A 24,303-nucleotide genomic window follows, 5' to 3' on the forward strand; every position below is an offset into this window, starting at 1 on the left:
TCGATCCAGCCTGTCCAGGTCCCTCTGCAGAGCCTGCCTACCCTCCAGCAGATCAACACTCCCACACAACTTGGTGTCGTCTGCAAACTTACTGAGGGTGCACTCGATAGAAGCTATGACAACTCACATTACAGGAGGGAGGAGTCCTTATCAAGGGATTTTTAATGTTTAGTGCATGTAATGTCCTCTGCTGGGGACAAACAGAGTTTGGGAAGAAACATAGAAAGACCATCCTTCAGGACAAATACAACCACAGGTAGAGACTTGAACCTGAAACCTTACCCTAGAAAAATCCAGCACACGAAAGATTAGCCACAAGAGTCCCTTTAAACTTTTTAACTCAAACCCTGAATTCAGATTTATGGTGGTACAGGATTTCTAGATGCAAGAGCAGATGCCTTTAAGCAAATGTACTACAGAAGCACGGAAGAAAACCAAAACTGTTTCTACAGGCAGGCATAAAGACAAAAATGACTGCCGAAAAAACTTTTACTAAGTTAATGGAGAGGTTCCAATTTTTTAGATTTTCCATATATCCTAAACTGACATGTTGAAGGTTTCCCTGAGGACAACAGATCCCTGTCCACACACTATCCCCAAAACTTATACCACTTTTTTTATATATGCGCGCCAAGCAACGTCTTTCTTGCTATTGACACAGATATTTCTCACTGTTAGTGAACAAACCCACTCTAGTCGCCTGGACCATCCTGCTAACTTTCCACAATATGAAGATGCTTGAGTTTCAGGGACAAGACCTTAGAGATTGCTATCAAAAGCTAGAAATTGTGGTGACTGCATACAGGAATGAAGGAAGTAAAGAGAATTTTGTGGGCTCACAGGGTTATTAGGATGCTTAATTCCTCACCTTCTGTAGTGCCCCCAGGCTGAGAGGGACAGGGTGGAGGCTCCTGCCAGACAGCCTCACCCTGGTTTCAGGAAAGTGTCTGAGAGGTCTCAAAGAGAAGTGCAAGCAAAAAGACCTTAACCTCCTAGCTTGCAGAGAAATTGATATGAGGCTATCCCCATGTGCAAAATAGTCTCCAGAGTATTGTGTCATTACCCATTGATGATCTGATGGTGTAAAACATAAGGCTGCCCGCCGGGTGATGACTGACAGGAGGGTTTGGATCCAGTCACGTGGAGTCCAGAGATTCACTGTCTCACAGAAAATACCCCAGAGTCACTGCTGAGTTGGATTTGCCCTAAGCATAAGGGAGAGAGCCTTCCACTCTGCTTGTATTTTGAGGACATTTATCTACAAACATTGATGTATGAGCAAACACACACGTTGGGCTTTTAGGTAACTGAAGGGGGCTAATTTTAAATGGCTTGGTTGACCAGAAGAGCATGACTAATAAGTCAAATGGCACTATTTTTACTGATTTTTGCATCATCAAGAATTTTTCAGGATAAGGATGACTTCCAGTCATTAACTGCATTGTTGTCTTCTTGTTTTTCATTTAAAGTTCTTTCAACTATTTACTCCATAAATCCCTCATATGGCCTTGACATTTACTCTCTTTCAACAAGCTGAAAAAGAGACACTACGTTTATTTCCACAGCTTATTTGATAAAAGCTTCTATTCAGCCCTGGATCACAAGACAGTAGGTGGGAAGTAGTGAATACTGTTTCCACAATGCTGAAAATGAATGCAGATCTTGAATATGACAGTTTGGCAGAGACTTGTTCAAGCTGCTGTCTGCCAGTACTTACGAGCACACACAGAGCACAAGTGAAAAGAAAGTAACTTCTGGAAACTTCCCAATCGATTTTGTTGGGCTAGATGGATTCCTTCCCAGAAATGAAAGACAGAAGGTCCTTATACCAGTCTCTGAAGTTCAACCTTTTTATTTTAATCATGCGATACCTACATAAAGGTCTTCTTTTCTGATCAAAACGATATTGGCAAACTGAAAGTGGCAGCCAGAATTAGAAATGCTGACTGAGGAGCAGAAGTAGAGGTAACCATAATTCACATACCAGCCAAAACTTTCACATTTACAATAGCCTACACATGCAATGTGCAGACGCTGTAAGGGCCAGTTGCTCAAGTTGGAAGGGACCCATAAGGATCATTGAGTCCAACTCTCTTATCCTTGCAGAACTACCCAAAACTAAACCATATGACTAAGAGCATCGTCCAGACGCTCCTTGAACTCTGACAGGCTTGGTGCCGTGACCACTTCCCTGGGGAGCCTGTTCCAGTGATCGACCGTCCTCTCAGTGAAGAACCTTTTCCTAATGTCCAGTCTGAACTTCTTTGATCATTGGTAGATCACCTTAGAGGTTACTAACAAGAGTAACTAACACAGAGTGGATTTTTAAGATATATTAGCTAGGAAAAAAAAACATTAGAATTACATCTGTATTTGCATCAGAAACCCTATTACAGGATGCTTTCCTGCTCAGTCAGGAAATAGAACGTGTATCATTTACTATCTAGTGATTTCTTAGACTAACCACACACCAACACTTAGCAATTAAATTGTTCAAGTAATAATTTCAAAAAAAAACATGTTTCAGAAAAAACAACATTCTTTCCTGGACATATTCACAAGTAGTTGGAATGGCAAGGAATAAATCCTAAATGGATCCAGCTTTGGCTGGTATTCACCTTAGCTCCATACATATTGTTCCTGGCATACCTTCCATTACAAAGTTAAGAGTGTCAATATTATTGCAGTGAGAAAAAAGAATTGAGTGGTAGCTAAATTTTGCATGGAAAGAACAGAAATAACTATAGGCTACTTCAGAACACGTTATCCAATATAACTATACATAGACCATTAGCAATAATTATATATTTCTGTATCAATACAAGGTTGCAACTTAAAGGATCGCCATGTAAAAAGTAATCTTCTACAGGCCAGTTCAAGGACACTGCAGACAAAAGCTAGGGCACTCTGATGGAAATAACTCTGACTGTACCATTATTGGGATTTTTTTCTTCACTGCAGCAGAAACGTTTGCATGGAAAGAACATGTCCATTCCTCCAAAGTGCATAATCTGTTTATTTCCTAATAATTTGCTGAGATATCATAATTAGACTGTTAACTGTAAGGAGAAAATAAACCGCAAGACACAAATTCTGTTCTGAAGCAGGTACTAGCTTCAGGCCAGCAAGGTTTCTCCTTGTTGCAGTCTGAAGGGAATGGGCATCATGCACACTCTCTGAAGGGTTTGGTTTTCAACAATTTTAACAAGAGACAACGGGCACAAACTGAAACACAGGAGGTTCCTTCTGAACATCAGGAAACACTTTTTTTACTGTGAAGGGTGACCGAGCACTGGCACAGGCTGCCCAGGGAGGCTGTCAAGTCTCCATCCTTGGAGATACTCAAAAGCCATCTGGGCAACCAGCTCTAGGTGGCCTGCCTGAGCAGGGCTGTTGGACCTGATGACCTCCCTTCCAAGGATGTCCCTTCCAACCTTAACCCTTCTGTGATTCTGTGAATTTTTAGAAGTTCTAGGAGCTACTTTGCTTGTTACTATTCCTAACCTGCATTTGGTCTCTGCTGTTTAGGCTCTAAGATATATTTCTTCTTATTCAGTTTACCAGCTATTTCACATCCATGAAAAGTGGGTGCAGCATTTGCCAACATCAGTCATTTAAGTCTCAGAAGTTACTTTTTCTCTGTCACGCCTATGTTCAATCAGGATATTACAATATTAGAAGCTGAGGGAGGGAATGTTCTTCCTTGTGTCTTTGTGTTGATCATCCTACACATGTAGAGGCAACTTTTTGCACAAAACAAAGACAATAGGGGTAGGGGGCATTAATTTTATGTTTAATACCATATCACAGCCTCTCTGAACGTTGTAGCACATGACCCCAACGGGAATAAAGGACTGGGGTATCTCCTTTTTTTGACAAGATGTCAGACTCCAACACATCTCCAAGACATTAGCTCTAAGATGATATTATGGCATCTGCACTTACCAATGTGAGCTGACTTGAAAGGACCATCTACCAGGCAATGCTTCTTTCCACCCCCCGCATTCACATCTCCCTTCCTCCTGCCCACTGACTATAGCAGGCTTGAAATTTGTTGATTCTCCTAGGGGAAATCTCTTACACAGAGTTGGTTAGCCTGCTTCATATTCTCTGTGTGAACACACAAGGCCAAAGACTGGAAGCAAAGGCATCATCTTCTGGAACAGTTCATGAAAGTTTTGCCAAACCTAGAGGTGAAAAGACGCAGAGAGTAACTGCAGCTACGCCAGCTTTGCCCAGTACTCCATCTGGCAGACAAGCATCTTACAGAGTGACACAAAGAAAATGGCACCAAGTGAAGTTTCAGCAAGATAAAAATAACAGAAGGTAAAAATTAGAAATTACTAAATTATGTAGGAATCACCATAGTGTTCACATTGCAAGACTGAGAAGTATTACACTGGGGGGGGGGGGAATCCCTGCAGCTGACAGAATGAAGGACTAAAAATATAATGCTGTATTTTTTTGAATAAATTAAGAACAAAAGAAATAAAACTGGTTTCACTACTACTGATAATGTTGTTGATAATGCAAAAACATTCAATTAAGTCTTCTGCATTCAGAAATAAAATACGTTTGGATCACATGAGGGTGTTGAAATACTTTCTTGTCCATTAGCAAACCAGAAGAAAGTTAAACAAACATCGACCAGGTATAAATATTTCAAAATGTAGCAGATGTAGACAGTTTACAGTAGGAAACAATGAAAGAATTTCCTGAAAAATGATGCTGTTACTACTTCCAATAAATCTTAGCTTTCCCAGAAAATTCCAGAAGATAACCTAAATAATTTTAGTATTATTCAAAATATTAAGTTACTTGTAGTCAGACTACTACAAGACTACTCCCACATAAAAATAATTACAGAAGTTGCAACACAATTAACTGGAAGACAGTTAAAAGAAAATACTACAATCAGAAGTAATCAATGTGATTTCCAGGAAAATAAAGGTTTTCAAACAAATCTGATATTTATTCCTGAATACAGCTTTTTGTTCCATGAAGCTGAAATTATCCTATGCAGAGAAAAACCAGAAACATCAAAATCTTGCAAGATTAACTCACCCCTCTCAACAACTAAGCTTTTCTATAAAAGTGTTATCAAAGAGCTGTTTCCAGTGATGTTATAAAGGACATAACATTATTAAAAGCTTTCATTGCTGATCTGGAAGTAAATATAAAATCATGGCTGATGAAGTTTGCAGATGACAATACCTGGCAAGATAAACAGTGATAACAACATCAGTTGCACAGATGAATCTGCATTCCTGTGGTGAAATGGCACCAGGCTGAGCTCATTTTAACAAAGACAAATGCCACCACATCGAGGAATGCAGATCTTATCCCAGGAATGGAAAGTAAGCTAACACGAGCATTCAACGTATAAATTCAGAAAGGACTAGAAAAATTTTACCTGTGTATTAAAATTAGCAAGTCCTTAACTATACTGAAACCCTGCATGCTGTCCTGGTGCCCATATTTTAAGGAGGACTCTGGAAAATCGATGATGGTAGAAAAAAAGAGGCACAAAACTTGAATGACACTTATGTTTTAGTGAGAGAGAGTTCATGAGCTCAATTTGTTTGGCTTATCCAAAAGGAAACCGAGAAGTGATTTGATTACAACATCTAAGTACCTCCACAAGGAGAAGCTGCAGGATATTAAGGAGCTCTTTACCCTAGTGGAGAGAGGCATAAAAAGAATCAATGGCTGGAAGCTAACGCCAGAGAAATTCAAATGAGACACGAGGCACACACTCGTCACCGTGAGAATGATGAACCATTGCAACAAACTGGCAAAGGGACATCTTTTCCTTCTTCATGCCTTCAAACCAGGACTGGACATTTCTCTGAAAGGTATGATTTAGCTGCACACAAGTTATGCCTTAGTCAAACAAATTATTGAGTTCAGTACAGAGGTAACGGGGAGAAATTTAATGGCTTGTGATATATGACAGATGAGACTAGATGAACTAACACACACCCCAAGGCTAAACTCTATTAATCGATTTATCAGTGCTTTATGCTGCCATCCATTGCTACAGTATCTGAGCACTTTCATATTAAATCAATAGCAATAGCGAAACCCCTCATGGACTTCAAGGAGCTTCTGAAACTTTTGCTTTTAGGAGTAAAACTAATTAGGGGGGGATTTTTGAGGTTTTCTAGAGGAGGTCAGAAGGTCTGTATTTATTCTTGTTATAGACTGTATATTACTGTATTTCCTTTGTGCTTATATAGTATTTTGAAGCACTGAGCTAGTGATTTCAGTCAGGCATGGTACTGCTAAATAGGTCTGTTTAAGAAACACAGTTATGTTTGTCTCCTCTAACGCTTGCAAACGCACCAGTGGGTATCACAACAGAACTGTCTCGGAGCTCTGCTTTTCAGTGTTGTTTAGGGTAATGGACACTTGCTTTGCTGATACTAAGAAAAAACAACGTTTGCATCCTCAAAGAGTCCTAATTTAGATGAAAAGGAAGAGTAGTAGTAGGCCCAACGCATCATATAATCTAATCCTTAAAAATTACATATTTTCAGAGACAAGATACCACTCTAAGAGGATAATATGTCTGTTCTACAACAATTCTCATTCCAAAGCAATTGGATTTTTATATCTAACAGTTATTATAGACGTATGCTATAGGATGTGGTGTCCTCAAAATACGTGCATTTTGCAAAAAGGTATTAATTCAACCTTAGAATCTAAAAATAGTAAAAATACAAAAGTATTTTCTGTACAAAAGTACAAAAGTTCTTCCCAATGTACTATTTGACAAGTGCACATTAACGAAGCAACTTCTAATTAATTTAGACACTGCTTGAGGTCTAAACCACCAAGAATAGCGCAAATTCTCTAGATGTTTCATTTTTCTTACAATCACAAAGTGTTAAGACTTTATTTTTCAATCTAAATCAATTTTCATTAATTACACCCTATCCTTCTGGCCAAAGAAAGATCAAGGTAGGCAAATGTGATTACTGCAAAAATAAGATACTGATCTCTTTTTTAAGCAATATCCTACCATTACTTTATTTTTGTTGTTTCATTCATTGTTTTTATGGACCAGTGAACAAGGTACTTCTCAAAACCCTGTGCATTTCAATGGGCCATCTGCAGCCATTAATTTTTCAGCTAGAACAATTTTACATACTGTGTACTCGCTATTGCATTCTGTAATTCCTCTAAAACTTTGCTTGGGATTTTTGAAGTCCTAAGTCAATTTTCTCTCTTTGTCCGTGCACAGAAAGAAGAGTTGACTGAAGATCCCTTTTCCCTCAGAGGCTGTCCAGCACCTCCAGGAACAGGGCAGAGACCAAGCCCCTCACTGCACACCGGGTGCCCTGGATCTCGTCTTTTGTTCACGCTGCTCTCAGAAGCTCTGCAAGCAGAATGGCTCAGCTCACCTCTGTTTAATTGTAACGGCTTCATCGGCCAAGCTTTCTTCCTGAAAGCACGCCTCTAGTAAAAAGCCTTTATCTCTACAGAAAAATAAAGAAGATTAAGATTTGGAATAGTCTACACAAAGAGGAAAGGAAAACTAAGTTTATTCCCTGAGCTACAGCCAAGAAACACACAGCACTGCTTAGGAACTACTTTGGGTCAAGAACACGCTTACGTGCCCAGACACGTGCTCATCCACTAGCACTGTGCCCACCCCAGGCTACCCTTTTGGCTTGAAATGGTACAGTTAGCTTACTACAGCAAACAGCCCAGTTCTGAAAGCACGTACCTGGTGGCGGAAGCAATATTGGCTAACGGGCGTAACGTCCACCAAGATCCAGAAAGATCATCGTCAGAAGAACAGACAGAGTGACACCAGCTCCTGGAAAAGACAGGCAGCAAGGAGACCGGAGGGGTAGTGGAGAAAGGAGGCCAGCCAGAACAGCAAGCAGGAAAGACAAGCACCCATGACAGCCAGTAAAACCCCAATACATCACATTTATCCATTAGACTAGTGAAAAATATCAAATCAAAAGACAAATATAGTATTATAACACACCCTGGGTAGCAAAAGTGCTTTTTATTTCTTGGGTTTAGATCTGCAATCCTGATTCACCGTGGATGACACTAACCATGGCATTAAAATGTAAACCAAAACAATAAAATAAAACGTAGCAGAATATTTTAAAATTAAAAAATAGGAGTACCAGTGACTAGTCAGAAACTGCATGACATCATAGTTCTGAAGTTTCATGATACCCAACAGGCAAGCGGAGTGTCTCCTAGGCACCAGCTGCTCAGTGAGACGCAGTAGGCTAGCATTATAAGGCTAAAACATCAGCTTTAATTAAATTTCATTTCCTAGTCCTAAATCAGGAGTTAAAACTGATTATATTGCTTTCATTTTCTTGGAAGCCAAAAAAAACATGCCCTAAATACTCATGAATTCAACCACAAAGATTTGCAGTTTAGGATAACTTCTACATGTACTTTTTTATTTCAAAGCAATTCATATGAATATTACAGACATTTAATGTGAATTGCTCTAGTAAAATGTGTACACAATGACCGGTGGAACATTAAGATTCATAAGACATAGACATAAAATAAAAAAATGAACCTGTTGTACCCAGATTATAATTCTGAGAATGAGGATATGATAATAAATGACCCAAAGGACGAATAGGAGAGAAAGTGACCTCTCAGAATATGAAGGTAGTTGGAAATGCATTAGGCTATTCTAATAAATTGTTCATCTCAGCTGGTTTAATAATTTAATATGAACTAGATAAAACAGAAAGGCCATTTAGGAATAGACAAACAGCATTTTTAGAAATCAGTGTTCGATGCTAGAAGTGAGTGAGGAAATTAAAGACAGCGCAATCTAGCAGCACTTCTCCAAGCGGTGAGGAAGCCACGGGGAAGTTCCATGTTTGCACTCCATGACCTTATAGAAGTCTGAAGTGCAGAAACAATCACTAGCAAACAGACTTCACAGTCCCTTTCCTTCCCTAGCAAAATTCTGTTTGGTTTCAAGAGGACATTTATTAAAGCAAACTCCCAAATTCTTGCTTTGCTCTAAGACGACAAACAAATCAATAAGCTATCTGTGGAAAATAGCAGAGAGGAAAGAAAGGGGAATTTGAGTGAGAATATTAGTTCAACAGGTACCTCGAAAAGCAGTCACAAGTCTTAAAGACTGTAGACTTAAGATTGATTATATTCTTACAGGCTTCTAATGGACTTACTTTGGGAACACAGTATGCCCGTATCTTACAAGTTTGGCACTCTTAAAACAGCAATAAACTATATCAAACCTGACAAGTCTTGCTCTTGCAGACCTGTTTTGATAAACAGTGCAAGGAAACTGTCTTGACTTTTAATCTATAAGGCCCATGCCCAGTGAAGGCATGTTCCTAAATGAAGGTGTTAAAGTGCCAGGAGAAGCCATCAAGTTTCTTCTCCTCTGGCTTTGACCCAGATGCAGAAAGTTGGGTTTTGGCGGGTTTTTGTTGATTTTCCTTTTTTTAAGCATCATGTGGAATTCTAAAGACAGCAGTGCAGGAACTAACAACATCGGAATAACTGCATCTTTTCCCCTCCCCTTTCAACATGACCATTAGAAAACCACTAAAACCAGTATCACTAAATAGCAGCATGCAGGCAGTTATTACTGGTTTCAGAGTTTAGATAGGGTGATACTGAGGATCTACAGTGATGACTTACAGTTCCTTTCCTGGGAGTTCACAATAAAAAAGGAACCAGTCTTTGAAGAGATACCTGCCCGTCCCTCCACATAAGGGGCTGACACAGGAAAAGTCAAATGATTTGACTGAACCAAGGATGCTAACCCTTACATCTACCAAATCAGAAATTAGACTCAAGGATAGAATATTATTTCAAAATTGTTAATTATTTTTCAGAAATCTGTAGTTCTCTCAGCTGTTGTGAAAAATTCTGCATTCCTTGTTATCTCACTATTTTAACCCTATGGGTCCAGCTGGAAATGAAAACAGGGAAATGAAATCAAAGATGGACACCTAAAAGTGGAGACAGACTAGGTCCCTGGTTTGTGCAACTACGGTGGCACCCAGATATGGGATGAGCATTTCAAATCCAGATCTAGAAGTTACAGTCACTGCTTTGATTACAAGACCTTGCAATCATATAGATCAAGTAGGCAGACAGCAGCCAAGCATCTATCATAAGAGAGGACAGGGATAATATTAATTGATTCAGGGAAGAAACTACCAGATGATCACTCAAGGAACATAACAACTTTACTAAATGCTCAAAAATTCCTCCTACCCGAACATCCTCAAATAGCAATCTGAAGGGGGGGGGGGGGGGGGGGGGGGGGGGAGAAGAAAAAATCCAACCACAGTAGGACTACAGGTCCTCCCTTTAATTACAGGTCTCTGCAGAGAGACCTGCAATAATATCTCCCATAATTTTTATACGCATTCATATGAAAGAAGAGCTTAGTGATTATCTTTTAAAAGCAGTGCAGGGGAAAGGGGGAGGGGAAAAGAAAGAAGCCTTGTAGAAATTTACTAGCAAATATACAGGAAGCTGCACATTCCTAAGTTTAAATGAGGACTCTCTAAAGAATTGAACACAGCTATGCATAAAGCAACAGCAAAACTGAAGAGACAACTGAACTTCTTCAGTGCAAGAATTTCTGATTACTTAATATTCCTCCAAGAAACTTAAAATTTTAATAGGCCCACAAAGGCTTAAAAATGCATTGGAGAACCACAAATCTTAAATTTTATGACAGCCTCGGAGGACAAGCTGTTCTTATATAGATCCACTAAGCGGTTACAAGAGAGTGATTTTGAGAACTACTTTAAAATGAGACTTTCTCCTCACTTCCTGAAGTGGAAAATTCACTATGATCTCTGCAAACACCTTCTATTTCTAAACCTGACTAATAGTTTCTAGTAGTCTACAAGGACTACAAAGCAACTGTGAGGCAACCTGCATTTCTATAGAAAATTATCCTGCATTATTTAAGATTTGGCAGTTAAATACTGCCAAAGTTGTAAGTGTTCCTCTGTAGAGCTAAACTGGATCAAACATTTTTCTTTTTCCTAAGGGAACCTGAAGTATATACACTACTGTTTCATTTTCTAAAATTTGACTTGCTGGGTTCATGCTTTGCCCACTTGGGCAACTTGAGGAAATAACTTGGCTGTTATTTGTGCAAAACTTTGTAGGAATTGAAGTTATTCTTCTCAAACATCTACAGATAAATTCAGCTGGACAGAACCGAAGTGTCAAAAAAGAAACAGAACAGCACACATCCAAAAACATTAGAAACATGACAGAAAAATACTTCAGGTTCCTTTTGAAAAATACAAGTTATGACATCACTTCTGAGTGTTTTTGTGCACAGAAGTGCTCAGACTGACAGCAACAGCCACATAAGACACATCTAAGATCTGTTCCAAGATCCACGGTGATGAGGAGTACCTTCCCATTACTTCACACTTCTACTGCCTTTGCTACAAAAGAATCCACTTCCTGCTAATAAAGAAAAAGCCATACCCTCACATTATAGTTCTCTGCAACTTATTTTAATACACAAAATTACTGGAGCTACTCCAAATGCCCACTTCACTGCTTTGTGAATGGATGGCAGGGAAGCTATAATTATGGTAATCATATTAGATACCACAGCAGAGAACGTAAAAATTACAACTATTCAAAATGGGTAATTTATTAAAAAAAAAAAATAAATGGAGACACAAACAGCCTACACATTCATTTAAATTATACAGGAGTATTCCATTTAACCAGGTAAAAAAAAATAGTAATTATATAGTCAGTAAATGGATATTGTTAAACCTGCTTGATAGTTGAAAATCTTTTAATTTGAAACAGAAACTAGACAATGAAAAAGAACTTAAGACTTCTGAGAAATGGAAATTCTACGTATGTCCATGAGTTTGGAGACATCTTTATAAACCAGGTAGGAGAAATCAGAAGTCTACTGTTTTCCTGCAGATAAGCTAAAAAAGTAGAAGACTGATTTTACCCCTCAGTTTCACCCCATTTAATCCACCACAAATACCATCACATTCACAAATGAGAGTAAACAAACAGCGGTGCTTCATTCCTATTTTCACTCAAAATAAGATAAACCAATAATGCACATATAGATAATTCATAACACCTTCAGCTTTGCCTCTTACATGTTCTGCTTCTAAACATTCCAAGCAGACTCAGATCCCTTCCCTCCTCCCACCACTACCATTGCAGTTATTTCCTTTTCCATGCTGCCTCGATGGGAAGTCTAATTTGGGAGGAGGAAAAGAAAGAAGGCTGGCTTCTCAGTCATCCTGTTATGGAAAGTGCACAGAAGGAAGTGTGGAAAGCCAGTGCGGTTGGAGTATGTCCAGTATGGACAGGAACCTGGTACAAATTAACAAAAGTGTTGGCAGTTCAGTTTTCCAAACAATATTTTGCCAGAAGTTTATAGCTTGACCAAATTTAGGTCAAAACCAGCAAAAGGCAACTCCATATTGCTTTAAAATCTGTTTAAAATCAGAATAATGAAAAATAAAATATTTTTTTCTTCGAAACCTCTTTTCTTATCCTTTCTAAATTTAAATCAAAAGCTTACCAAAACCAGTTCAACTGGCATTAAGGTCACCTTCAGTCTAAATTCTGGCAAAACTACAAATAAGTGGAAAGACATTTTCATAAGGCTTACACAGCCTTATTAACAGGCAGAGGTACAAGTACCATACATAAGGATGTTTTGGTCTCATTAAGGGATAGCTGGCCTTTCATACTACCTACAAAGAGAGACAGAATTTCATACAAATGAGATAACACATCTTCAAATAAATCTCTTCTACCATGAGACCGTGATGCCTTTAAACAGAGACAGAATAATGGTACCTTGATATAGAGCCAAATCAAGCATGAAGACGACAGATTTATCTTAATTTAACCTGAATGTACATTCCCTGATGTTTACATTTTCCTATGAAACTTTATACTTCTATTAGCATTAAATAATTTTATAATAAATAAATCACTAAAAATGGGATTTCTAAAGTTCTGTAATTTGTCAGGTCCTATTTTGCTGGACTTACTATGTCTGTAGAAAAAGCAATGTTTCCAAAACTAGACAGCAATAAAGATTTGCAGGCTAGATGGAAGTTTCTACACTTGTATGCATATAACCTTACAAATCGGGTATCGAAATGTTTGGGAGTATAACTGGTTTCTATCACGGTACTTGGTTTTCCAGTCTTCTTACTGTCTCCAAATGTTTTCTTCGTAAGTCAGATTCATTTTTAAAGGTAGGTCATCTTTCTAAATTTAAGACATAGGGATTACAGAACTAAAAATTGATTTGAAACAAATACTCTGAAGAGTTACTTAACGGAAGCTACTAAGCACTTGCTGTTTTTTAAGTTTTCTTAAGTGTTCATGAGAGTTACTTGGGTAAGCAGTTTAAGTTTATATTAATAAAAATTAAACAAGAACTATGGCATAAGGCAGTATATTCTGCTATTTGTAATATGCTAAGTAAACATCTCTTGAAATAAGCACAAAGTAAGAATTTTTATCCTATGATAAGCTTCAGTATTAACCCTTTTTGTTCTAATCCCCCGCAAAAGCTGAAATTTAAGTGGAAAGGTTGCTGCTAATGTTCACATTTCACTTGTTTTCTAAAATGGCTCATTGGGTTTTAAGCAGTATCTTCACATGTGCACAACATACTAAAAATCAATTCAAAACTTAAAGTTTCTACAAACAAAAATCACCAGGCCAAAAGAAAGAATTTTTAAATACAAACACACAGTACAAGTAAAAAAAAAAAGCTGAAGACAAATTGATATAAAAATCAGTATTTATGTAAAAAAATAATGCATTGCATATTGTAAAATCAGTCAGTAACAGTATTCACCTTCACACAGATTTCTAGATTTTCAGACTTCAAAAGGTTACATAGCAAGGAAAAGAGGCCATAACTACATGCGAGGCAGACTGCTTCCTAGTTCCATCCCAGAAATTTACACCCTGAGCCAGCAGGGAGATTAGGAGCAGAATATAGACTCTGCTTACAATGGAGTGTGGTTTTGTACTGCTAAAGCATTCGTCCAGCTCACATGGATCCGGGAGTCAGAGCCAGCCTGCCTTTGACAAAGAAACAGCCACAAAAATTAAGCTTCTAAAATGGGGTTGGGATGAAGGTGCAAGTCAGTGAGTGGATCCTCCATGTTCAACACACAGGAACTTTTCTGGAATCCAAAAACTCACTTTATGAAGACTTCATCTCAGTTAGGTTATCCAGGTTCAAATATACTTTACAAATACATGTCATACCATGCAAGTTTAAATAATATTTTACTGTAACACTAGAACTCAGCATTTTTCTTCATGTTTTTCTCAGAAAAAAAAAAGTTTGTATTACATAAACACAAGGTTTTTTTCACTAAGGTAACTAAATAAAGCCTAATCCTTACCTGTTGTAAATCACTATCACCCTATTGAGAGTAATGCATTCATGTAGTTGAGGGTCTACCCCAAAACTATTTTAAAGCCATGTTATTAAAAAAATACGGTAACAGGATATATTCTCTAAGAAACCCATCTAATATACAGTCTGATGAAGTATCAGAACTCTTATTACAGCTCTTCACTTTTAGGTACTAGATACTCTATAATAATCATCAGGTAATAATTCTTAGTAAGGAAATACAACAACAACAGCTTTCCACTGTGTTTTTTTCCTACTTCCAAAATGCCCTATAAAGCTGCAAAACCATGTAATTTTTAAGAAGTATTGTAAGACAGACAACTTCAAACTGAATTTTTACTAAACAAACCCTCAACTCTGGTCTATCTTTTGGCCATGATGGCTCAACGATGTTGAAACAAATGCTGTATATTAAAACGCCTCCGTATCTACCAACAGAGAAAACTAGTATCACATACTAGTTATTCATTTCTCAGAAAATCATACTTATAGTGTGCAGTTTACATCTAAGTGAAACAAGATTGTCAAAACAGTACTTCAACATGTAAGAGATGAACATATAAAGGCACATACAGATTGTCAACAATTATATCACATTTCTTTGAAAACAGAGTATTTTCTGCACTTGTAAACAACTTTGTTTACATAAAGGCTCACACCTTTAAAGTGAGGTTAGTGCTGCTGACTCAGTTATTGCTACATTCACAGTTTAACAGTATTTTAGACAATATATGAGGTACACGCCCAAATACAGCCATCTTCATTTCTTCCTTGTTCATTTGATCATTAGATAACTGAATTATGCAGACTAAAACTGACCACAGAAGCCAATAAATAACACCCAAATCATCAGATCCAAGATAAACATTAGCAGTGATTAAACTTCAAAAGAGCAAGAAGTCACCCTTGCAGAAAAAAGGTCCTGTTCTTCATTACATTAATGATTTTCTTCATTTTTATGTATGCTAGTAAACTTTTATCTGGGCACATTAAGAGCCAATTCAAGCCATATTAGAATTTTTGCACCTTTTGACCAGTATGTTAATTCAATCTCTTGATTTAACAGCTTGGAGTAAAAATCACCTTCCCTTTGATCTTCTGGCATACAAGTCTCTTACGCTTTTTGTTAGCTGCTTTATGAACACTTTGTATACTCTTCCACAGTATGTATGCATGGTTTTCTGTAATTCCAGTTCTAGAGGCTGCAACAGGGAATGAACCAGATCATCTCCAAATGAATACTGTAAAGAGGTTAAGAAAAGAAGATTAAGGTCAATATGGAAGAGTGTCATTATTCAGAGTTATTAAAGAGCTTTATAAAAATGCCTTTGAACAATGTATTTGCTTTCTATAGGTTTATTAAATGTTTTCAAGAACTCAAGAGAGCTTCTGAATGCAATATTTGAAAACCACCTCTGAATTACAGAAATATTCTCTAATGCTTTCAATAAGCCTAACAAGCGAGATTTAAAAAAAAAAAAAACCCCACATAAGCAAATTAACATATCCAGACAGGCAAGGAGGAAATTTAAAATTACCTTATTAAATTACAAATTTACAGATCTAAAATGATTTCTGGCTATTTGTTTGTTGAACAGTAAATTTCTTGAATGACATATAACTTTTAAGGAATACAATTCTTATCAAATTATCATGAAACAACAGTATGAAAAATGGTACTACTGAAGTTTCATTAAACTGAATGATGGTCAAGCACATACTATGTTTAACATGGACATGAAATAAAGAAGTCATTAATTCAACAGTGCAATATTTTTAATAAACAAATGATAAGCTAAAACAGCATTTCAAAGTAACGTAATTTTGTTCATCTTATTACCACTGAATCAACAGTGTTTTTACATACTTTCTCTGACATATTCATAAACCAAATGGGATCATAAATAAAAAGAAATAATTTTTTCTTCTGTTTTTGACAATGCTCAAAGGAAACAAGGAAATCATATTTTTATGGAAACACATTCACTTTCCCTGCAATGTATTCTCAGACCCCCAAAAGTACTTTTCTTCATTTTTATATCCATATGACAACATGTAATAAAGCACCATTAAAATATACTATTGATTTTTGAAGGTTATACACACACAATAGCCTGCTACATTAAAATGTGCATCAGTGCTAAATTTTACAGCTCTTCAGTGAGTATACTGATGTAGTGATAAATAGTTTATTAGATGACTTATTTGCAGAATGAAAAGAAGTCACGGTGCTTAGTATTTAAAGGAACAGCAACATATTAATACACTGAATCTCTAGAAAAGGTCAAAACACAGTATTAAAAAAAAAAATCTTCTACCGTCCAAATCTAGCTACAATTAAATGTTAAAATGTTGCCGTAAATGCACACAAACTTTGGGAAGAAGGGGTTTTTTTCTGCATTTTAAATTCTCCAGAAAAATGAAGCTTCTGGTGATCTCCAAATGCTCATACAGTTTACTAGATGCATTTATTAAAGGAGTGGGAATAAAGCCTTTTAAATAGACACTGACAACTCCAGGCATTGTTTTAGAATCCTAACCTAGACATAGTCTACACCATGTTTCAAAACACACATCACATGCCCATCACAAAAGGAATACAGTGGAATTCCATCCAAGCAGTAAACGAAAAACTGGTGAAACGCTTAACATCACTTAAAAGAGAAAAAAAATTACTTCGTTGCAATCAAGGTAAGTATCAACAAAACCTACAAAATACATACAGCACAGTAAATAAAAATAAAATTTGCACAAGTACAATGCTGAAAACACTTACATTTTTTATTGCTTCATAGACAGCCCTAAAAGTCGGTTGTTTGTCATCATGGTAAACACCTCTGTTTCCATGAAGAATAAATATACCTTCTTCTTCAGCTTCCTTACAATTGCTTCCATAGATGCAGTGGTCAGGCCGGTAATTCCATTGGCAAGGAAAGACATAAAGACTTTCTGTGCAGAAAAATGAGAACTCTGGATTAAGTATCAAAATTGTTTCAGGAAATACATTGATCTTCCTTATTTTTTTTCTTAAGGTTGCTTCATAAATTTCTGTACAGTTGTTTTGCAACCTAACGGCTAATCACACTCCAGCAAGCTCCAATGCTGTCTCTCAAAGTAAACACTTCCAGAAAACAAAAGAAGTAAAAAGTCCCTTGAATACTTTCCCTGAAAAGTCTGCTAAAAGAGTATCTTCCTGGATTTTTGAGCATCATAGAAAAGATCAACTTTGTCATGTTACACTTAGTGGATCAATGTGGATTTACCTGGATTGTGAAAAAACATAATGTTCAATAGATCCTGATCACCCCATGTTATGTTCAACTTGTACTTCTTCAGCAGTGGCATAAGAATTTCTCCCCACTGTAACCGGACTGGTGTCATATCATTCTATTAAAAAAAACAAAACAACACAACACACATTCAGGACAATTATACCTACAAAGAAGGAAATGCCCTACAGAATCGCAGTAATTTGCTTTTCAAAGTTAGATGATTTCTTCCTTTTAAACAAATGAGCACATCTAAGGAAAATAGTTACGGATATTTCCAATATGCTTTCTCAATTATTATCTGATAAGGAAAATTATATGAATGTCCTACTTCTATTTAACTGCCACATTAAATTTTTGTCTTCAAGATTTTCCCTCAAACATCTTAAACCAAGAGTTCTACGAAATAGCAAGGGTTTTTTTATACAGCAGTAGGCTCTAACAGAAAAACTGCATTTAAGTGGTGCATGCAAGTAGGTGGGCGCTATTTAAATACCCACATTTCATGCAATTTCTGCCATTATCACAGAGTGATAATATACACAGGTTTTAAAGTTAACATCAAAAATTCAAAACAGATCAATATAAAATTAATTATTAAATAGTTCCAAACACATACAGCTAAAAAATATTGGCTACAAAGTAGCGTACAAAAATACAGATATCCTTCAAAGGTTTTCATAAGAATTTTCATTGAGTTGAACTAATTTTTTTAGCTACTGAACTTGAACTTCCACAGCAAAGGCACACATTTTCACTAGCAAAAGGCAGTAAGACACTAAACCAACACCTATTACTTAATTCCCAAATTCTTGATCTGGCAAAATCAATTCAAAGGAAAAGGACGAGTTCTTCTAAGGGTTTGGCTGAGGAGGTGCTACTTGGAGTAAGCTGGCCTATGCTGAACTCCATGTTACCAAAGGGGTTACTATCTGCAGTATAAGAGGTTATATATTCTAAAGCTAATTTCTTATCTTTACACCATGTTTAAGCTCAGCCAGAACAGAAAAGGAAGAAGGCTGCTCACTCTGTACCTTCTACTTCAGCTGGGAGAGTGAGGATGGAATAACAGTAAGTCCCAAAGAGAGAAAATTCCTGAACAAGTACAGGATTGTACCCTTGATTCTTTTTAACCAAGTTGCCAAAAAAAAAAATTAAATTAGAACTCCAGTATGGTTTGGGATCTATATACAGAAACATCATGTTAAGAAACGGGAAAGATTACCAGGAGCAAAATATTCAGTTTTAGAATTATAGTATCAGAGACTTTCTTCTCCGAGATTTCCACTGACAAACTAGAAAGTACAAAAATTAGCAGTTCAGTTTTTAGTCTTTCTTCAAATCATTTCAGACATCAAATATGAAGGGCTTTCAGAACTGAAGACTAAAAGAAGAAATACTATCAGATTTCAGACAAGAATTAATACAAAAAAGATCTATAGCCTATATTATGTAAGAAGCCAAACAGAATATTACAGTCCCTTCTGTCCTAAAAAATTTATGACTATCATTGCTTGCAAGTATTTGATGAGAGCAGGCATAAGAAATGCACAAGAGAATTCTTCTCTGGCAAGAATTATCATTAGGCTCAGTGCAATGTGATTAAACAAGAGAAAACATAGGCTTAACACTGAGCTAAAACCTTCCAAAAAGCAAATCAACTGGACTGAATCACAGTGGGTAAAGATTACTCCCTCACCTGAACTTTGCCATTCATGGAATACTGAACTAAGGTTTAAATTTAGACTCAGTGCTAAGAATTAAAAACAGAATTAAATTAGCTCACTGATACCAGGATAATCATGACAAGAGAATATACAGTAGTAAATAAAGTTTTGGAGCAACCCATAGAAATATTACTTTAAATTGTTAAAGTCATTATTTCATGTAATTTTCATTTAACTTGTACAGTTTTAATAGCAGTGAAATCCAGAGTATATCCCAGGGAGATGCACAGCAGGTAACAGCATAGATCACATTGCCAGATGTCTAGAAGCAATACTATTTGACAAATAGTGCTATCAGATTTAAGAATTGGAAACTGTAATATTTCAATAACCTTTGCATAAATAGAAAAGACATATATTAATTTATTAACACTCTGTGTAGGAATTGCAGAGCAAGAGAAACTATTTGAACAGTTATACAACCTCCTCCTTTAAAATTCTACTGTAACTTGCAGTGAGGTCAGACAGCGTGAGAAGTAAAATGCTCAAGTTCTATCAAAATTGATAATAGAATTGCTTTTCAAAAGTTACTCAAGTAAATATGAGAAAAATAACTCCGTAATAACTTAAGGATTTCCAGAATATAAACCTTCTCTCCAGTATTCAACAAGTTCCAAAGAAGGTTAAAAAGGTTTAAGAAAAAAAACCCACAATAGTAGTAGACATTTCTGTGATGCCACCAAGCTGATACAGACAGGCTCTTATGAACCCTCAAAATTCCATTTTTTTTTGAGTGGAAAAAAATGTGTAAGAAGAAAGTATACATAAGGACATTAAGATATTTTCCTAAATGTTTTTTTGGTTTAGATGCTGTGCTTTAATTAGTTTGGTCATTACTGATTTCTGTCCCAGAAGACTTCTGCCTGGCCAAGGCTGAAGTCAGACTTACAAGAGCTGTCACATTTAGCCTGTAGCAACCTAGTATTACCTCTCTCTTAATTCTAGTAGGAAAATATAAAGTTGAGGAAAAATACTCAAATCATACAGCAATAGCTAAAGAAACTGCAGCTGTATCCCACAAACAGTTGACCAATTTAAATTTCCTTAATGGCAAATGAGAGCAAGCCCTCTTCCTTCTGGTTACATGACTCTATCCTGTTCTTGCATTAACAGTGTAGTGCTAACACTTACTAGATGCTTTTGTGAGCTGATTTACTTCACTAATCCAGCAGAAGGATTTCTTGTTTCTACTGTTACCAGATTTAATAGAATCATAGAAGGGACCAACAAACACCAGAGGCTAGGACAAAGTAAATAAGAAAAGCAGGGAAAAGCAGCTGGTAAGAGACGGGAACCTTCCTTTTAGAAGCAATTAGCTTTTGCACAGGGTCACCATATTTCTTGGAACTATAGCGTTAAGCAATACTGAATGATTAAAAAAAAAAGTGTATAATGGCTTAGGTCATAGAAACTCTCTGAACTTCGATCTTTTTTTGTCTAACGCATACCCATGAACTTCTCCTTAGCACACACTATCTGGACTTATTTTGTTTGGGGCTTGTTTGATTTTCTAAAAGCTCATTCCTTTCTGTGACTGCCCACATCTCAGGCATCACAACAACTAAGTTTCTTCATAAATTTGGTAAAAGTCATTGTTCTCTATTCACAAAGCGTCACCGGTCTAGGACTTTTTGTTAAAACACCGTACCTGCGGTATTTGCTACATCTCTTCGAGTTTAAAAGTATCTCTATGTATATGAATATAAAAAAAGTCACCTACTATTACTTCTTCAATCTGCTAAGTACTCTTGCATGTTTTACATTCCCATTTTCCAACTGCTGCTTAGCAAAGACAACAGGCAGGCACTATCCATCAGAAGCTTCATTACCAATTCTAGTCTTATTCCAGTTATGCACTGTTTAATGACCACACTATATTCAATAACATATATGTGCATGCATATGTATCTGTATATATGTATGCACATGTACATATATCTGTACATATACAGTGCATATATTTGTACTGCATATATACACAGAGTCTCAAAATACACAACACAAATAAGATAGTTAGGACCAGGAGTGACAACTTCCATTAGGCACCATAGACAGGCAAGTAGCTAGGATGCTTGTCTGAAATGAATAGACCTGACAGTCCTGAGAAGACTGAGGCATGAATAAATAAGCGGATAAAAGAAGACTTAATCCTGGAGCCATACATGGAACTACAGGTTTTCTGCCACCCAGGTGAGCACTATAACCATTGGCTAAAGTCTCCGGTTCTTCTTTTTATTTATTCACCTTCTGGTTCCTCCTGACTCTTACAAATCAATGTGATAACAGAAGAAAGATGCTTAAAGGCCTCAAGCAGCTCAGCCTGTAATTTCAGGCTGAAGAAACTACAACAGACAACCCACAGTTTTAAATCCATCGTAGTGGAGGCATATCCTGACCCAAAACTTCCACCATTTAGACAAGTGCTCTAGCCACTAGATAGTCATACTAAAAGGTCTACAGGCAGCTTTTTAAAGATACAAAAATTCCCAGAATTTATACACTCCTTGATGAATTTGTTGAGTCTCCTGAATAAATATAAACAAATACAGACCTTCCTATAAAACAATGAAGCATTTTCTAATTCTGCTGTATTTGACTGGAATAGCTAATGGGACACAACATGGGACAGTACTTGTAAGGTCCAAAAGCATCTGCAGTGTTGCTGGCAAAGGGGTATTAGGATAGTCTCTACCCCTGAATTTGGTTTACCTCTCTTCTAAAGGCTTGAGACTAGTAGCTCCTTAGCCATCAGTAACAACGGAAGCCATACACTCTCTCAGGCCTACCATGTATAGTCTCAACTACACTAAACCCTTTTCAACGTTTTGCTGTGAGGCTTGCCGTTTTTCATACTGACCAATCATCCTTTTAAGACATTCAAGGAACCTGAAGATGAAAACAAAATCTCTGCAAATCTCCACAAACAGCAGAATTTCTGTAACAGAGCTTGGGCATCTTAGGGCCCTGTGATGCTCTGCAAGCGCGTGGGACCACACTCTAGGTACTAGGGGAGCATAAACTAAATGATTCCCCTGATGAGTGATCTCTAAGCCAAGATCTCAATAATCAATATTGTGTAAAAGAAACTCATTTCCTGCTTAATCATTACCCAGGCTGCACTATCTAGCTATGATATGAGAGGAGAACGATCAAGCACTATCATTCCTAAGTTTCAGGTAACCTAGTAGCTCTCTGATTAGACATCCTCAAAGTGCTCGGACCGGGCTGAGCATGCTACCACAAGCCTGACACTATAGAACACTTCTCCAGTGTGTCCAATACGTGGAAGGACTAAGTCAGCAGCATGGGTTAGAAATCATGAGGTAGTCTCCCATCAGAAACAATTCTGAGCCTTCCAATACCAGAAAGCCTCCACTGACAAGTATGTTGGTCACTGGCAATAAGGTCTAAAGCAGAGTCTTAGCAAGCCAGTCACACTGGAAAAAGTATCTATCTCTACAAATTCAAAGCTGGAACAAATAACAAACATTACACTTGCCAGAAACATACAAAGACAGAGGCAAAACACCTGGATGCTCAGCTAGATGCTCAGCATTTGTTATACAAGGGCCTGAAAGATACTGGGGCAAGTTTTTAGATCAAGAAGGGTATCCAAACAGGGCATTTCAAAATTCTTCAGCTGAACCAGAAAATCCATATATGTCAAAACACCATGCATCCAAACATTATATGTGTTTCTTACTCAATCAGACTAAGACTCCAGGAGAGATGTATGGGATGATAAAAGCAGGGCAGGGAAAGAGGTGTAGGAATGGAAGGAAAAAGGTGAAATTCATGCAAGAAATAAGTTCTCAGCAACCATGTTAAAAGCTGCACACACACCCCCCCCCAAAAAAAAACCTAAACCAAACAATCCCCAAAACCCCAGGTATACAGAACACACCATCTTATTTCTTTTTTACTTCTTACTATCAAGCAAGAGTGAAAGAATATTTCTTTATGTGCACCACTAATCTCAAATGTTTGAGGAATAGCCACAGTGTGCACACAAGCATTCCTGGACAAGTATGAAGTTCAGAAGACATGCGAAAGCACGGGCCAGAAGTATATATGCATCAGACAAAGGGGAAGTCTAAGTTTGAAGTGACAGTAAAGCCCTGGGAAGGATGGCAAAGAATGATGACTAAAGATTAAGGGCAGAAAATGCTGTATTTCTAACATTTAAAACAACTGAAGTGGAGCAGGGGAATGGGTTGATTGCTTTTATTTTTGTTCACTAGAGTAATCAAAAAGGGCTTTGAATCATGTGCTTTGCTATTGGGAAGCTTTGCTCTGTTTCTGCCTCCCTTTCTCAAGTGCCCTTTCATAATTCTGAATATTTAGTATACTTGCACTGGGTAGCTCACTCCAACCACAGTTCCTTTCCCTTAATTGTATGAATGCTAAGCCTGCAACTCATCAAGCAGACTTGCTTAGTATATTACATACTGAACAATTTGAGAAAGAGCATTAAGATGAATGTTTTCAGGACAATTCAAGACTTTTTTTTTGTTCCGATTGCCCATACCAGTTATTACATACAATCTTCCTCACTAAGTTGTAGTAAGAAGCCCAAACAGAATTCTGGCACAGTATGAATGAAAGACCAACCTTATCTCAAAGTTTACCACACTAAAAATCATTCACTACACAGAAATGCATCATCAGAGGTTAAGATACACGCAGTTTTCAGACCCATATTTTTCTTGTTATACTTTTCAATATTTTCATTTCTCCAGATACTATACTCAGGAAAACAAACAAATAACAAAGCAGACAATGCAAGATTCCACTGATGGAGAAGTTTTCTCCTTGGGGAAACTACAGCTACTATAACTTTCTGCTTTAACTACAACCGAGATAA

The 24,303-nt window shown here is 37.1% G+C and overlaps 1 protein-coding gene across 4 annotated transcripts in view; it reads right to left on the reverse strand.

The window, feature by feature from the left end:
- Positions 1–13,778: 13,778 nt before the first annotated feature.
- Positions 13,779–24,303, reverse strand: part of GXYLT1 (glucoside xylosyltransferase 1) — a 34,293-nt gene continuing 23,768 nt past the window's right edge. For 3 of the 4 annotated variants that reach the window (XM_075494085.1, XM_075494075.1, XM_075494104.1), the window contains 3 exons: positions 17,707–17,830; positions 17,220–17,392; positions 13,782–15,684 (listed from right to left, as the gene is read on the reverse strand). In XM_075494085.1, coding sequence (XP_075350200.1) covers positions 15,523–15,684; positions 17,220–17,392; positions 17,707–17,830 — 459 coding nt within the window. In that variant the 3' untranslated portion in view covers positions 13,782–15,522. Of the gene's footprint in view, positions 15,685–17,219; positions 17,393–17,706; positions 17,831–24,303 lie in introns of all 4 variants that reach the window. The other variant, XM_075494096.1, reaches the window with a different exon arrangement.

The sequence above is a fragment of the Mycteria americana genome, chromosome 1 (genome assembly GCF_035582795.1).
Source record: "Mycteria americana isolate JAX WOST 10 ecotype Jacksonville Zoo and Gardens chromosome 1, USCA_MyAme_1.0, whole genome shotgun sequence".
NCBI lineage: Eukaryota > Metazoa > Chordata > Aves > Ciconiiformes > Ciconiidae > Mycteria > Mycteria americana.